General features: G+C 36.9%; 6 protein-coding genes across 8 annotated transcripts; 4 read left to right on the forward strand and 2 right to left on the reverse strand.

Annotated features, from left to right (window-relative positions):
- Positions 1 to 199: 199 nt before the first annotated feature.
- Positions 200 to 3,737, reverse strand: LOC18023932 (T-complex protein 1 subunit gamma). The gene is made up of 13 exons (XM_006407943.2): positions 3,589 to 3,737; positions 3,412 to 3,473; positions 3,250 to 3,322; positions 2,901 to 2,968; positions 2,738 to 2,807; positions 2,487 to 2,555; positions 2,331 to 2,402; positions 2,159 to 2,232; positions 1,236 to 1,898; positions 1,037 to 1,162; positions 846 to 950; positions 683 to 757; positions 200 to 602 (listed from the first exon to the last, which is right to left on the reverse strand). Exons 1-13 carry the CDS (start codon positions 3,611 to 3,613, stop codon positions 417 to 419), a joined length of 1,668 nt encoding a protein of 555 aa, XP_006408006.1. The 5' UTR covers positions 3,614 to 3,737; the 3' UTR covers positions 200 to 416.
- Positions 3,738 to 5,936: 2,199 nt separating this feature from the next.
- On the forward strand, positions 5,937 to 7,005 carry LOC18023933 (germin-like protein subfamily 1 member 7). The gene is made up of 2 exons (XM_006407944.2): positions 5,937 to 6,069; positions 6,455 to 7,005. The coding sequence occupies exons 1-2, from the start codon at positions 5,943 to 5,945 to the stop codon at positions 7,003 to 7,005; spliced, it is 678 nt and encodes a 225-aa protein (XP_006408007.1). The 5' UTR covers positions 5,937 to 5,942.
- Positions 7,006 to 8,048: 1,043 nt separating this feature from the next.
- Positions 8,049 to 10,985, forward strand: LOC18023934 (transmembrane protein 184A). 3 transcript variants are annotated; one of them, XM_024159966.1, is made up of 8 exons: positions 8,049 to 8,380; positions 8,468 to 8,623; positions 8,732 to 8,888; positions 8,995 to 9,068; positions 9,265 to 9,414; positions 9,739 to 10,024; positions 10,148 to 10,381; positions 10,471 to 10,985. In XM_024159966.1, exons 3-8 carry the CDS (start codon positions 8,733 to 8,735, stop codon positions 10,843 to 10,845), a joined length of 1,275 nt encoding a protein of 424 aa, XP_024015734.1. In that variant the 5' UTR covers positions 8,049 to 8,380; positions 8,468 to 8,623; position 8,732; the 3' UTR covers positions 10,846 to 10,985. The 3 variants fall into 3 exon arrangements, with proteins under 3 accessions (XP_024015734.1, XP_024015735.1, XP_006408008.1); XM_024159967.1 differs by having other exon boundaries at positions 8,565 to 8,623; XM_006407945.2 differs by lacking the exon at positions 8,468 to 8,623.
- A 711-nt stretch (positions 10,986 to 11,696) lies between these two features.
- LOC18023935 lies at positions 11,697 to 12,485 on the forward strand. The gene has a single exon (XM_006407946.2). It carries the CDS (start codon positions 11,995 to 11,997, stop codon positions 12,310 to 12,312), a length of 318 nt encoding a protein of 105 aa, XP_006408009.2. The 5' UTR covers positions 11,697 to 11,994; the 3' UTR covers positions 12,313 to 12,485.
- Positions 12,486 to 14,136: 1,651 nt separating this feature from the next.
- Positions 14,137 to 14,867, forward strand: LOC18023936. The gene has a single exon (XM_006407947.2). It carries the CDS (start codon positions 14,424 to 14,426, stop codon positions 14,748 to 14,750), a length of 327 nt encoding a protein of 108 aa, XP_006408010.1. The 5' UTR covers positions 14,137 to 14,423; the 3' UTR covers positions 14,751 to 14,867.
- A 670-nt stretch (positions 14,868 to 15,537) lies between these two features.
- On the reverse strand, positions 15,538 to 16,498 carry LOC18023937 (germin-like protein subfamily 2 member 3). The gene is made up of 2 exons (XM_006407948.2): positions 16,339 to 16,498; positions 15,538 to 16,164 (listed from the first exon to the last, which is right to left on the reverse strand). The coding sequence occupies exons 1-2, from the start codon at positions 16,445 to 16,447 to the stop codon at positions 15,617 to 15,619; spliced, it is 657 nt and encodes a 218-aa protein (XP_006408011.1). The 5' UTR covers positions 16,448 to 16,498; the 3' UTR covers positions 15,538 to 15,616.
- Between the last annotated feature and the right edge of the window lie 59 nt (positions 16,499 to 16,557).

A 16,557-nucleotide genomic window follows, 5' to 3' on the forward strand; every position in this document is an offset into this window, starting at 1 on the left:
TTTCTATTCGAAAAGAGTATATATACTTTAATTTTCCTTAGAAGAATCATTGGGTCTCCTCTTTGTGTCTTGTACTCTTGTGGTTCATATAGTTTCACGACCGAAAATAAAAGGAAACAAAAAAAAAGATGATCTGTTTTGAATCGCTGAACCAAACAAGCCATCCGGTTTAGTCGTCAATAAACAGTGAATCGTCGTAAACCAAAGCTATTATCAACGTCTTTCAATGCCTTTCTTTCAAAAGATAACAAAATATTCAACACTCACTCCCCTCAAGATCTTTTCTCGCCTAGTCAAAATGCAAAATCATAAGATACTGAAGGGAGTGTCAAGTTCAACAAACATTTCAAACTAAAATAGCCAGAAAAAAAAAAAAAAAGAGAGAGAGAGAGATTATGTTGATGAGAGCAATATTTCTAGTCGGGAAGTATTTGCTCATTGTCTGCATCTCCTTCAGTCTCAATGGTAGGCTTTGAAGGTCCAGCTCCAGGAGCTTGCTTCTTCTTGATACCACTCACTATATCATCAATCCTCAGAAGCATACACGCCGCTTCAATCGCTGTCTTGAACGTTTGCGCCTTCACATTGTAAGCATCCCATATCTAATCATAACGTTCAAAGTGTCAACAAAAGGTCTCAAGAAACCATAGATTCACCAAAAAGCAAAGCTTTTTATTCTTACCTTGCTCTCTTTCATGTCCGCTATTGCACCAGTGTTTCCATTGATTCCAGTCCAGGCATTCTCACCATTTGCGTGCTAAACAGTACCAAAGACTCAATCAATAGGAGAAAGATTTGGTATCAGAAACTGTCAGATATGAAAAAAAATTGTCGACGAATTATACCTTTCCTTGCAATGCTGTCATAGTTCTGATCACGTTAACTCCACAGTTCTGAGCTAGAGTACGCGGGATAGCCTCAAAAGCTATGGCAGCTGCTTCATAAGGCCACTGTTTCAATGACAATCAGAATTAGAGGCCCCATTCGACTTTGAAAAGATGTAAATATAGCTAAAAGGGTTATAACCATAGCCAACCTTTTCGATTCCTTCAATTGTTGCACTCTTCTGTTTTAAGGTAGCAGAAACGGTTAATTCTGTGGCCCCACCGCCAGGAACAAGCTTTGGGTTCTTGATGATGTTTCTTGAAACAGACATGGCATCCTGTAGGAAGAATGTATCAGGAACTTATGATAATGACTTGACTGAAGATAATTACTAAATATCATTCACGCACCTGAAGATTTCTTTCCACTTCGTTGAGAAGATCTTTACTTGGTCCTCTTAAGAGTACAGTACATGCTTTGGGTTCTTTGCATTCAACAATGAAAGCAAAGAAATCGTCTCCTATTTTCTTGACCTCAAACAAGCCAGCGCCGGTACCAACATCAGACTCTTGAAGCTCGTCGGGCCTGTTCACAATCACAGCTCCACATGCCTTAGCGATTCTGTTGTTGTCCGTCTTTCTCAACCTTCTGATTGCACTAACCCCGGCTTTACTGAAATAGTGACAGGCCAAGTCGCTAAGTCCCTTCTCTGTAATTACCAAATCGGGTTTGAACTTCAGTATTTGCACGCAGATGTTCTCGATGTACTCCTCTTCCAGTTTCAGCAGAACTTCCCAATCCTCTTCTCTAACCAACTCAGCATTGGTTTGGTTTTCACCTTTCTTGTACTCAAGGGGGCAGTCAAGAAGAATAATCCGTGGGTTGACAATCTTTCTCTTCATTTTACCAGGAGCAACTACGTCTTTGTTAAACATGACTCCTTTGAGAACCTTGGAGTCTTCCAACTGGCCACCAGGAACCTTCTCAACCTTAATGTATTTTTTAATATCCACCTCCCTCAATCCTTGTCCAAGATCAACACCAATAGTAGTGGTGGCGTCAATAGCCAAATCCTAAAAAAGCGACATAAAGTCGTGTAAGAACTTGAGCAAAGTACTTTGTGACAATCCATTCACTTAGACGGGAAAACAGGCTAAATAATGTGTCGCTTGTAAGAACTTAAACTATGTAGCTTCTAGATGTGCAGATGAGAAAATGTGTTTGTGTCTTATAAGTTTAGAGTGGCTTATCATGTAGTCTAGAAAAAAACACATATGGTAAAAGCCAGCCATGTGACTTAAAAGGAAAGATCTTCAGTAATGAAAGAACTCACAGCAATTAGATCTCCAAACTGGCTAGTGAATTTTGTTCCTATGCAGCTCTTGACTAATCCTAGTACTGTTGCACCTGCAATATAAAACAGTAAACATGAGGAAATTATCCCAAGACCAGGAAAGAAAAGTCCTCTACCCTGAAAAAAAATATCAAAAAAAAAGTATTCTTACGGTCATTGATATCGATTGACATGGCAATCTTGTCAAGAATAGCGAGTGCATCCTCGAGAGCCTTATTGTAAGCTGCAGAGAAGAAAACGTAGTTCAATAGAAAACAAGTAAAAAGACTATAACACTATGGAATGGTAACAAATAATAAGCAAGTACCTCGGCATATCACTGTGGGATGGTAACTCTTTTCAATAAATGCTTCGGCAACATGTAACATTTCACCAGCTGTTGAAAAAGAAGGACGAAATCAGTGAGAGTAAAAATAGCAGTTGCTTTCAGAACACACGCATAACACTGAAGTGCCAAATTCAGAACAAAACATCACAGCAGTGCCTATTACACTCTTCAAAGCAAACCAAGTGGCAAAGAATAATTTCAACAGAGACCATCAGATATAATGTACATACCAAGAACAATAACAGATGTAGTCCCATCACCGACTTCTTCGTCCTGTGTGCGGCTCAACTCAATCATCGACTGAAATCAACAAAGAGAGAAGAAAATCTATCAGAAAAGAAAAAGAGCAATGAGAAGACAACAAGAACGTTCAAGACAGGGAAAAAGTAAAACTTTAGCTGCAGGGTGAGCAACATCAAGTTCACGCAAAATAGCATTTCCATCATTGGTAACAACAATTCCTGTAAAGAGCCACAAAAAAAAGAGTTTAGCAGACAAAAAAAAAAACATAACCATAGAAGAAGAGAAAGAATCTAAACCCACAATTATATAAGGTTTATGTATAGCTAACTCAGAAAGCGAGGAACAATAGATTTGACAAAGAGAGTACACTGAATTACAAATCTGTGAACACTGGATCTTTCAAAAGGCATAAACCCTAGCCTAATTTTCGTCGACTTAGAAGATGTAGAGCGAAGAAAAAACACTAAGTAAGAAGATGCGAAGCGAAGGAGAAAACTACCTCCCCCAGCATCAAGAAGCATCTTTAACATAGAGCGAGGACCCAATGTCGTGCGGATGATATCAGCTACAGCCTGGAAAATTGAACCAGAACCATGGTGAAACCATGATTCGTAGCAGAGAAAGCAAAAAGAGAGAGAAGCAAATATTACAACTCTCTTACCTTGGAAGCCTGAATATTACCATGGTGAACCTTTGTTCCAGATTCACGCTTCAACGAATCCTCTGAACATATCACGAAGCAGTAGCCATTAACAATTTAGAACTCGGAAGTAAGAGTGCAAAAAAAAAACAATACAGATTCAAAGAGAGGAGATCTGTAGAAGAGGAGGGTACTCACTGAGAACGAGAACTGGGGCGTTCATATCTGCGATCTAAGCGTAGACGGCGAAACGGCGGAGAGGTTTAGCGACGGCGACGGAGCAAATTCGAAAAGAGGAAACTCAATAAAAAAAAAAGTGAAGGATTAGTCGATGCTATTGCTTCGCGGATCTCAGTCTCCTCAATTTTTATTTTCCAGATTAGTAAAAGCCCGGCAACTAAATATTAAAGCCCATAAGCCCACGTTCATGGTTTCGAGTTTTCTAGTTGATTAACAAAACAAACGTTTTTAGTACATGTCTACATGACACTTTTTGCCTCTTCTTAGCTCATGAGACTCTTCTTACCACGTCACCTCCGGTATGTATCACTTGACCAGGAGTAGTTCATAGAGTTAATTACCTCGATAATATTATGCTTTGCGATGTATGTAAAACATAGTAGTGTAGAGCCACATGTTAATCAAAATAAAACATAGATATCATTTTTTCGGTAAAACATATCGAATGTTAAGTTATAAGGTAATCATTAAAAATATCAATGCGTTGATCTCGTTTTACAGCAGCCTCCTTGGGAAAGGAGAGCAAAATGAATGGTGATGATCCCGTGGATCATTCAATGCAATGGAATTTCTCCAAAAATAAAATATAATAATAATAATATGTGAGATAATTAGTGAAAGTGTTACCACCATCTCACGAGCTCAATCCCGAAATTATTATTGACAACTTGCAATGCACGTGATTTTTGTATTTTCAAATAAATATTCACATATTGGTGATTTAATAAGAATGACCAAATTGTAGTGGTTAGGGCACTTGATTAAGTGGCTCTGCACTAATATGTTTATCTTCCAACTTACCAAGAATCTTTTGGTCACTCTCCTCATGATGTATACGTAGCCATCACTTCCATTTCATGTATTTTGAACTTATTGATCAGGTTTAAAAAACGAAGATTGAAGTTTCAAATTTCAAGATGTCGTGTAATCCAATAGTTAGTATTATAAACATTCAGACCATTCTTGACTTGTAAGAAATATGGATAGAGCACTCAGACAAAACTTAGCAATATGTCAAACATTTACCCCTCTCGATCGCCTCCTATTTTGAAAACCCATTCTGTGAATGTCATCAGCATCATGTCAGGCATCGATGAGCTACTAACATACGATCCATTTATATCTATCACAGTACTGAATATTCAAACTTTATTAAAAAAGTTCCTTAAATGATCAAAATCTTGAACATTAAAGTTCTTGCTACTCTTCAGAATTCTCTTTTTTTTCTTAAATAGACCTCTAGTTGAAAGAAAAAAAAAACTATAAAGCTATTGGTCGTCCCAATACCAAATACTATAATTTATCTTTCTCGAAGAATGAAATCTCGTCATATTTCCGAGAAAAGCTTCCTATGTTTTTTTTAGTATATAAATGTTATTAATTCTACTTGACTTTACTTACAAATTTTCACGCAAAATTAATTTATACTTTACTTTAAAAAGTTTCACTAACGTATTAAGTTTTATTTCATCTTATTCTTGTTTTAGAACTTCCATATACTTCTAATATCAACTTTTAATTATTATCTTTTTATTTTGGCTTTTATTTCAAATATTTGTTTTTTAATCATAAGTGTAGTTTTGCAAAGAGAAATACAGCACATCGAAACGTTACTATCTACAAGAATGGATACCATGTTAATTTCTTTAAACGCATATGTAACTTTTATACCTACCATCCGAAGGCATTTGCATCTTCTCACTTAACTCATTTAAGTTATTTACAATGATAAAGTTTGCCTAAGATTATTTTCCAAATTAAAATTTTCGTACGACTCTTAGTTTCAGAGCCGTACCTGAACACAAGCTAATGAAGCATATGTATCAGAACCGGTGAGAATAAATAAAATTTAGGGACCAAACATTTCCAAAACCGAGTTAGTGCTGCTGGTATTGAATGCATATGTTTCCTTCAACAAGTATGCGAATTCGAGTCTTCAAGGCGTCAATTATTCATCCTTTTTTAAAAAACTAGGTCTTATTTGTCCCACATCCACAAAACTAAAATAATATAGGAAAAGAACTGCGCTATAAATAAAAGAATCGTTTAAAATTAGTTTTTTTGTTACAGCATTTTTGATAAAGGGTTTAAGGGGGCCAAAAAAATTTCTCTTGCTTGTAATCTCAGAATTCTCAGGCATGGCTCTGCTTAGTTTAGTCAAATACGTATGTACACATTATCAACAAAAAAAAAAAAAAAACCAATGACCTATCGTACTATATATAGCGCATCATTCTTGTGCAATATCTCGCAAATCCTTACCACAAAGCTAGAGAGAAAATAAATATATAGCAAATACAAAAAAATAAAAAATGGAAGGGTTTCTTCGCTTCCTTGTGGCAAAAGTCATCCTATTGGCTTTAGCATCTTCATTTGTATCTTGTTACGACCCAAGTCCTCTGCAAGACTTTTGTGTTGCCGTTGATGACGTTAATGGCGGTAACTTATCGAACCATAATGTTATATCTCTCTATATTTAGTAATAAAAATTTTATATGAACTAGGATACTTTGTCTTGCTGGTCGAGTTACTGATCAATTTTCACTATTCTACTGTTTTTTATCATTAACAACATCAAAACTTTCCAACGATGATCGTAGATACCAAAATTGATAGAATAAAAAAAAAGTAAGATATGTTTTAACAAAACAAAACAAAACACACAGTAAAAAGAAAGTAAGATATGTTTACAGTTTCATATAAATTAGTCAGAACAGCAACAAAACACACATATATAAAATTATTAATAACCAACGTATACATAACATCAACTATCACTATGCGACAATTAATATATTACGTTTTTTCATCTTTTTATTTTCAGTTTTCGTGAACGGGAAGTTCTGCAAAGACCCAAAATACGTGAAGGCCGAGGATTTTTTTACTTCCGGACTAAACATCGCCGGAGTAACCATGAACCGCGTCGGCTCCAACGTAACAAACGTTAACGTCGACAAAATCCCAGGACTCAACACCCTCGGTGTCTCTCTTGTCCGAATTGACTTTGCTCCGGGGGGTCAAAACCCGCCACACACGCACCCACGAGCCACCGAGATCCTCGTCCTTGTTGAAGGAACGCTCTTAGTCGGGTTCGTGTCATCGAACCAAGACAACAACAGATTGTTCTCAAAGGTTCTTTACCCCGGAGACGTCTTCGTGTTTCCCATCGGAATGATACATTTTCAAGTGAACGTTGGGAGGACGAACGCGGTTGCGTTTGCTGGTCTTGGAAGCCAAAACCCCGGTACGATCACAATCGCAGACGCTGTTTTTGGTTCGAAGCCTTTGATTATGCCGGAGATCTTGGCTAAAGCGTTTCAGCTGGATGTGAACGTGGTTAGGTTTCTCGAAGCAAGGTTTTCTTCTAAATTCTAACTATGATCGCCTCATTATTAATAAGTTCACAAGGAATGACAAGAAAATGTATCAAAATATGAATAAATGGTCTGATGTGGTTCAAATATGTAAATATAGTGTGTGGAATCTAAAATACAATAATTAAGACGATAAAGATGTATTATTATACATGCAGCTTGATACTCAAAAGGTCTCAAAGCATAAAACCCAATCTATGTATAGAAAATAAAAGTTTATTTGTTTCTCATTCTTTGAGAGTACACAACATGGATACATTAGTTTAAGGCAAGTCTACTTTCTCAACTAGTCGCTAAACTAACCAATAAGTAAAAGGCTAATTACATGTGACTAAATACATGAATACTCTAATAAGTAAACGGCTACTAAAACATGTGACCAAGGAAGAAGAAGCAGAGTGGCTGAAGGAAAAATTCCTGACAAATAAAGGATTGAAGAAAAGCTCATCGAGAAACAAAACTATGCAAGATGTTGTCTTCTTCATCGTAGATTTTGAAGTCTTAACCTGGTAAAGTGTTGGAACTCCGATCGCCGACGCCTTTTTGGCGGTGATCACCGGAGATACTGTTTGAGAAATTGCAAACTATGCTTCTCTGTTTCCCCTATCTTCCAAGTTCCAAGTGGATATTGGATAATCTTATTGGGCGTTTTCCGACCCAGGCCCATTATTTTTTTTTTTTTATGTTTTTCTAAGCTGGTGCAAATCGCCGAGGAAGTCAAAAGTAACTCAAGTTCGAATATTTTACCATTTACTTTTTTGATCAAATTTTTATCATCTACTTAAAGCCTTAAACTGAACTAACTGTCGAAAATATGTGAACTGATTTGTTCGTTCGGTAAAAATAAATCAGCTGATGACTAGTATAGTATATGATGATTAAGTAAACCTTACATTAATATCAGTCATAGTTAATTTGTAACGGCGACACGGAACTAAAGGAATAAAGAATCATTGAATTGGGTAAACTTGCGGTGGAAGGGAATAAGATTATTCCCAAATAATTTTCTTAACGAAAAACAAATAGATTAATTCTAGGGTTTGAAGTTCCCAGGCTGTATTGTTTGGACCTTGAATGGTTTCCACCTCTTTGCTGATTTTTGGATAATAATAATCAAAGATTAAAATATTCCCCTAATCTCCGCATTTTCTTCTTCTTCTCGACTCTGCTTGTTTAATCCACTAAGAATTTTGAATTTCTTACCTTCCCAAGTTTTCTCTCTCCGATAGGAAGATCAGCGAAAGCGTTAAACCCCGATTAGAAATTCCGGCAAAGTATACCTGTCCAGGGTTTTCCCCGATTTCAGTTTGATCTGTGCCCGGAATCCCTGTGTTTCGCTTTCTCATTGCGCATACGATTCTTCTTTCGCCTTGAAGGTACGCTCTTGTTGATTGCGTTTGAATCACTCTCATATCGATCCCGAATTTCCCAGGTCGCCCTTTTACTCACTGCTTCGATTCAAGGTTTAGATGCTTTTGAATCGTTAAATTGGTCTCGGATTTTGGGTTTTCTCTCCTGTTGTTTCTGCTCCGCTTTAAGCATCATTTCGTTCTCCACCAGCCTCACCTCCTGGGGCAATCAATTAGCTATTTTCCAGATCTTTCTTTGCTATTGTACAGGTTTTTGCCCTTAGCTCCTTTTGCCCTTAGCTCCTTTTGCATTTGGCCATAACCAAGAGTTTGACGAGTGTGTTCAGAACGTACTTACAAAGTGTCTCTTTTTTGCAGAATGGCGGATTTGCTACCCATTTACCTCATTATCGTGGCTTTTCTATGCACTGTCGGAGCCATTGCTTTGGCCTTATTCCATATCTACAAGCACCTCTTGAATTATACTGAACCCATTTATCAGAGATATATTGTGCGCATAGTCTTCATGGTCCCGGTCAGTATATTAGCCGCTCCAAGAGCTTTCTATCTTCATCTGTAAATTCCATTTCATGTTGAATTCTCTCCGGCTAACATGTTAAAGATTATTTTTCGTACAACAGGTCTATGCGTTGATGTCATTCTTGTCTCTCGTCTTGCCCAAAAGCTCCATTTACTTTAACTCTATCCGAGAAGTGTGAGTAATTCTGAATTTTCAGTTTTTTTTGCTAGTTTACCATGAAATGTGCTTCCTCGAGTTACGATACCAAGTTCTCATTGACTCTTGAAAATAGATGACAAACCTTACGAACTCAGTTTTATCTTTTGCTTTCAGCAAATGCAGACCTGATTGTTTATATTTCTAAGGCTTTGTGATATTTTTCCTGTCTCAGTTATGAAGCGTGGGTGATTTATAATTTTCTATCGCTGTGTTTAGCATGGGTTGGAGGCCCAGGTTCGGTAGTTATAAGTTTAACTGGCCGCTCTCTGAAGCCATCATGGCATCTCATGACATGTTGCTTTCCACCACTACCATTAGACGGGTTAGTTTGCAAAATGAACCTACATTCTCTTTTTTTTTTTTAATATTGGTGGGGGCTAATTTCTTTGTTTTTTAACTATATCAATTTCATGCAATATCTGTAGACTCGTTAAATTCTTGATAAAACCATGCTGAGGATCTTATGGATGGGTAGGGTGTTGTCAATCATTTGGTTGTGTGAACTTTGTGGTTTACTAGAATAATTAGATTTTTTAGTCCACATATATCATATCATGATGATGATTTTATGTTTGAATCTTGATTCTGAGTTCTTTGACGACTGTCTTAGCTGTATTAGCTCATACCCGATTATCCTTTGATGAAGGCGTTTTATTCGGCGGTGCAAGCAAGGTTGTCTACAATTTGTAATTCTAAAGCCAATCCTAGTTGCTGTCACACTTGTGCTTTATGCAAAAGGGAAATACAAGGATGGAAATTTTAGCCCTGATCAATCCTATCTCTATCTTACCATCATCTATACAATATCATACACTGTGGCTTTGTACGCGCTGGTCCTTTTTTATGTGGCTTGCAGAGATCTGCTTCAGCCATTCAATCCAGTCCCAAAGTTTGTGATTATAAAGTCTGTTGTCTTTCTAACCTATTGGCAGGTAATGTCTCTTATTCTCTCGCTATCACTAAACCTGGTTTTGGCATTAACTTCTGCCTTTTACTATTCTCCACAAAATTTCCAACACATTTCTTTTGGCTGTCGAACCTTTTTTGTGTTACAGGGTGTTCTGGTTTTCCTTTTTGCTAAATCTGGATTTATAAAGGGTGAAGAAGAAGCAGCTCTCTTTCAAAATTTTATAATCTGTGTGGAGATGCTTATTGCTGCAGCTGCCCATTTCTATGCTTTTCCATACAAGGAATATGCAGGTGCTAATGTCGGAGGAGCTCACAGTTTCTCAGGAAGTCTGGCACATGCTGTTCAACTAAATGATTTCTACCATGATACTGTTCACCAGGTAACTGATTCGTTGGAAAAACACATAGTATATTGAAATGATTAAATCTGTGTCCCTTTGGTGCGATGATGAGTTTGATTTTCTTATAGTTTGCCCCTGCGTATCACGATTATGTGCTCTATAATCATAATGACGGTGGTGAGGAAGGGGCAAGGAAGTACCGAGTGCGAACATTTGTGCCAACTGGTCAGGAAATGGATGCTGTTAGAAAGAACAAACACATGTTTGGAAACAAGATAGATGGTGTTTCACCCTCCAGTCACTCGTCCTCGGGAACAAGCACACCGAAAACTTCCGGTGTAACTACTGATCCAGCACGCCGTGAGACTATGAAATCATCCTTGTTGGTGGATGCCTCGGACTCGGCTTCCACAATGTATGACATGTCGCTCATTGACATCGATATATCGAGCTACCCAAGTAAAGTACCTTCTGCAAATGTAAATGCAGGAGGATCTAGATAGTGAGGACGATCAGGGCCGTGCCCATGTTATGAGAAAAGAAACACTCACGGCCTTTGTGAATATAATTTTTTTTATATATATATTTTGGAATTGAAAATTAGTTATACTGATAAACTTATTCTAAACTATTAGACCAATCTAATTCAACATATATTTTTTTTTTCTCGTGGTTCACTATCTTTGGTTTGTAGATAGAAAATAATTTTGGAATTTTGGTTATACAATCTCAAGAGTTGTAAATCATTTGGTGTGAAGTTAGAAAGAGTTAGATAAAGTTTGGAGCAATTTGTATTCCCTTTAGTTTTCTATGGAGTTTGGAGTTGTTAGGCCATATCTGATTATGTTCCTTTCAGACCGCGAACAAAATATATCAACTTTTTTGTTTGTGTGATATTTATGCTAACATTTTATTAAATGGAGTTTTGACCTAAATTTTGTTTTTTATCACGCTTATTTACAAACAATGTAATAAATTCAAAATATCGATACACCTAAGACCCCAGCAACTAAGCATGCGATAACCAAAAGACATTCTTCGTTTAAAAAATGTCAATATCATGATGTCATTCCACAGTCTTTCTTTTATCAATCAACTAATTGTACAAGATCAGAAATCAGATTATATTGCTAGTCCACTATTTTAAAATTAACACAAAATCCGTCATATGTAAATAGTTTAATGAATCTACATATTTTATATAACTTTTTACCCTAATAGCAGAACGTGACTTTAATTTTTTTTTTTTAATTGAATTTTTACTAGTTGGGAAGTTAGATTAAAGTCCCAGCTACATATAGTGTATTTGATTTGACGAGAAAACTTTTTATTTTAGTAACAAAAAAAAAAGAGATAGACGCCATTAAAAGCAGAGTAGTAGTACGTCAGAGCAAAGCCAACAATATTTAAAGCAACAACGTGAAGCACTTCAAACAAGATTGAGGTGTATTCAACGAAACCCTATTTCTTGTCGGCGTTTTGCGACGGCGGTTTTGGCGGCGGCTGAGTGTTTCAGTGTTTACAAGTTAACCAAATTAGCCGACATCGGAATCTGCTGCAAGAAATCTCAAACGACCCTTTCTTTAATTCCATTCTCTACACACACACACACAAAAAACATAAAATCCCATTTCCTCTTGTCAAAGATTCCGATGAACAGAAACAGCAGCGGCGGCGTTTGGCAGAGCAATAACGGTTACTATGGCTATGGCTACGGAGGAGGAGGATACGTGGAAAAGAGACAGCTGTTCCTTAAGAGCTACCAATTCTCGAGGAAACAGAGCTTAACGGAGAAGATTAAGAGATCTGTTAGGAGAGTGGTGAAGAAAGTTGTTTGGCTGAGGTTGAAATCCGCTCGGAGACTAAAACGCGTCGTTTGCTCGCGTCTCAAAACGGCGTTCTTCTACCGCCGCAGACGCTTTTTTCGTCTACTTCACCCAAATAAACCCTCCTCCTACTGCTTCTACTAATTAAAGCTCTCTTTCTCTTCTCTCTCTGTTCCTACTTCGTCTGTGTGTGCATTGTTCGAAGCTTGCTTAAATTCAAGCTTCAATCTTCTTTGATTATGTTGTTATTACTAAATGATCGTGTTATGGATACTGAATAGGATTATATTTACTTGATTGTAATCGAAATTGTCGATATTATTCAGAGATTTTGGAAAAGATCTAGTTATATCAGGATTTTGTTTTTTAAGATTTGAAAGAGACTTTAGGATACGAAAGATCATGCAGGAAGCGTGAATTCAGCGTCGATTCAGTTCAAGCTCACGTAATTGTTAGTAACTTAGTATTAATTTATTTATAAGTCATTAGTCACATAACGCAATAACGTAAGCGAGTTAGGTTCCTCTTTTCTCGTGTCTCTTTGCCCAACAAGTCAGTGTGATACGTTATCGTAAGCGAGTCATTGTCTTACCAATTAAGTCCCATTTTCTTTTTAAAATAAAATATTATTTGGGCCTCTTATGGGCCTAATTGTGGGTCCATATAACATTCAGTGGTTCTGCGACATTCGCTCTGCCATACACGAACTGAGAAGTCTACGCGCATTGGAAGCACGTGTCACCTACGCGCTTGGTCTTCTATAGATTCCAAGCGAAATTCGTCTTGAACCACCTATCCGGAAAATGAGCTCCACATTGAATTGCATTGTTTTGTTTCGACAAAGTGAACCAATTAAATTGAGTTGCAAACCAAGAAAAAAAAAGGTATCTTGAATTTTTTAGTTAAAAAAAACGAAAATAAGACTCGGGTAGAGAAGTAGTAATCCCATGTTATTATTATGTTTTCGTTGGGAAACCCATAAATTGAAAGTTGAACCAAAGTCGGACCGTTGATAACAAACTGAAACAGGTTAGATGAACCGGAGACATAGTTCGGTTGAAATATCGTAGAGATAAATAATAGGGGATAAATAGACTAGCAACCAACTTATTCCTCGTCACCAATCCAATCATTGTCGATTAAGTGTATACAAAAAGATTTGGACAAAAAAAAAAGATTTGGACCTCTTTCTCTTTCTTACTATTATTCTTCTCTCTCTCGCTGTTAATGTCACATTTGTCAGGGGCTGCCCACAATAAACTATAGATTTTCGAAGAGCTACTCTTTCTCAACTACCTCTAATTTTGTAATATTCCATGTATTATAGAGACTTCCCCTTCCAAATTCCAATCATTAGACATATCTTCCCTTATATTCCCTTGATTTTCCCTTTTGGCTAACGTAAAAGCATTAAAAATCTTTACAGTCTGTTTTATTATGATTCCAATCCCAAAATCCTGCCCTATATCGGCATATATTTTTTAGATTGAGACAAACATTTAAATCTCATTTACAGACGAAACCGCAAGTCTCGCTGTTCCACATAACAAAACTTGCATAATTAATGTACAAAAAAAACTCAGTTCAACAAAAGAAAAACCAAACTCATATAAATCAGTTTCTTAATGTTTTTTTTTTTATCAAACATATAAATGTTTTTATTTTGTTAACGAATATATCAAAATGTTAGCATTATAAAATTCAGCAAAATTTTAAATACTATAAAAGATCTTATCTGAAATGGGGACAAACGACAAATTCTTGTCGGATTCTATTTTCTTTCCCATTTCCGCAAAAAATCCATCTGTAACTAATTTCACATATCACACCAAGAAAGGGTTTTGTCTTCTTTTTGCAGCATCATAGTCACACCCCTTAACCGGGTAGGTCCATATACAGAGCATATGCTTATGTGGTTAAACAAGAGCTGCCCATTTCTGCAGAAATGGAGATATTTTTGGGTTTTAAATGAAAATAGAGAATAAATCCATGTGATTTAAGAATCTTTCTCACTCTCTATGCCCTTTTAAAACCACATGCATTAAGCTACTTCTCTTCATCAGTTCACCGTCATCATTACAATGTTTCCTTATCTCTATATCCTTTGAAGCCAAGAAAAGCACTTCAATTACTATTCATGCTCTGTTTTTATTATCCTTCTTTCATTCTCTCTGTTTTGCTCTTAACCTTCATTGGACACTAACTCTGTATTGCTCTTAAGACATCATCAAAACCCATTTTTAACCGAACCAGAGATGCTGCAGACTGTAAGCAAGTATCGATGGAGACAGTCGTGTCGTTACAAGAAGCTAGCTGATCATCATGAGGAATTGACAACAACAACAACAAGGTCGGTTAAAAGGCAGAACTTGGGGAAGAAGAACGAGATTCGAGCAAAAGGGTTTAGACTAAACCGACCAAGGAAGCTGGTTCTTAAGGCATTAGCTTTGCCTAGAAGGATCTTTAACATTTATATGCGCATCACAAATAAGATGAACAGAGAAGGTTTATATCCTAATCTTGTTTTTTCTTCTCATTGGGGTTTCCCTGTTCTGCTGAATTCAAGAGGTGGGTTCCGTTAGAGAGAAGAAATCTGCTTCTGAGTAATCAAAAAGGAATGAAACATAGAAACGTAAAGCCTGTGTTTACATTACATACATTATACATACTATGATCTTGTGAATTACAATGTTGTTGATTTGGAGGATAAAAAAAGAAAAGAGTTTAATATTTGTTCGCTTTCATAGTTCAGAGCAAATGGTAAACTGATTCCATTAAAATCATCATCACATTGGTGAAGACGAGTAAAGTTTGTTTTATTTTTTGGTCGAGTAAAGTTGGTATATAGGACAGATACCTTGCCATCAACTCCTGTGAACACAAGGAGATCTACAGGATCCTCCATGACTTTTAAAACTTGTATCCTCTTTATATGCTTTTATTTATTTTTCATTTACTCCTAGATGAGAAAACTTGCTCGTAGATAGTCAGTCTCTTAAAGATTTTCTTGAGAAATCTCAGCCATGACTTGTTGTAAGTAAGACTTTCAGTTAGCAAACAGAATGTGATGATTTGTGATAACTCTTTCTTTTCCTTTTCTAAGAAAACATAAATAAATGGATAAAGTAAAAGAACAAGACTTGCAGTAAGGGTATGCTCTAAGAACTGATCTACAGCATTGGTTTTGCATGATTTGTTCCTGAAAATGTTCAAAGCACTATTGGCTCCAGAGATTGGTTACGAGAAGCCTACTTGTTGAAAAACTGGTCTCATTGTAATCAGTGAACCAAAAATAATTAAAGAGTATCTACAAGAAGAAGAAGAAAAAAAAAAGAAGAAAAAAGTTACGAGCTTCTTTTTTGCTTTTGTAGTTTACAATTTTTTTTTCATGTTTCATTATTTGTATATCATTTTTGAATTAAATGGGTATGGTGTGAAACCTATATGTTCATTTCTTGGGTGGGAATTTGGCCTTAACCTTCTGAATCTCCTGTGGTCCAACCTGGAACGCCTTGGCAAGCAAGTCATCAGGAATCGGCGGGTTAGCACCAAACAGAGATGGCCCAACAACTTGAGTCCCGGGAAGCTGACTATCGAAAGCAGCGATCACGGAAGCAGGAGCTTTGTGAGGGTTCTGCTGGAAATGGAGGAGAGCTCTGGGGAATACAAAGACATCTCCTTTGTTGACATGTTTTGATATGAGTTTTCCTGCGCTGGTCAAGAAGCCGACGAAGAGACGTCCTTCGAGGACGAATATGGCTTCAGAAGCTCGCGGGTGGAGATGCGGCGGGTTGAGTCCTCCTGGTGCGTAGTCGATCCGGGAGATGGAGACACCCATAGTGTTGAGGCCAGGGATTTTCTCAACGTTTGCTCCTGTAACGGCTGAGCCCATTGAGCTGTTGCTGGTAGCTGCAGCATTGGCTAAGCCTATGAAGTAGAAGTCCTCTGGTGTTACTTGTGCCGGGTCTTTGCAAGCATATCCGTTGACTTTCGCACCTATTATAAAAGCATGATCAAACTCAACGTCAAGAATATTGATACATATATATCTCTAAAATGAGACATAATAAGAACACGAATTTTGTGTCATCTCCTGTTGTAGATGTATAGTTTTCCTTTTCAGTATTCAGAGATGTGGATATTATATCAAAAGAGATAGAGATGTGATACCCTTGAGATCAGCAACACAAAAATCTTGAAGCATATTTGTTTCGGCGAAGGCCGTGTGGGCGGCCAAAATCAAGATGGTAACAAAAAGATGGGTCATGGAAGTTGCCATTGTTGGTTGTTGTTGAGAAAATGTTTTTTGATGAATTTGAGAAAATCCTTTGACCTTGTTTCTTAATTTATATGTCTATGTAAAGAAGATCTAACCGATGAAGAAACCAA

This window comes from Eutrema salsugineum, unplaced genomic scaffold (assembly GCF_000478725.1).
Source record: "Eutrema salsugineum unplaced genomic scaffold, Eutsalg1_0 scaffold_13, whole genome shotgun sequence".
Taxonomy (NCBI): domain Eukaryota; kingdom Viridiplantae; phylum Streptophyta; class Magnoliopsida; order Brassicales; family Brassicaceae; genus Eutrema; species Eutrema salsugineum.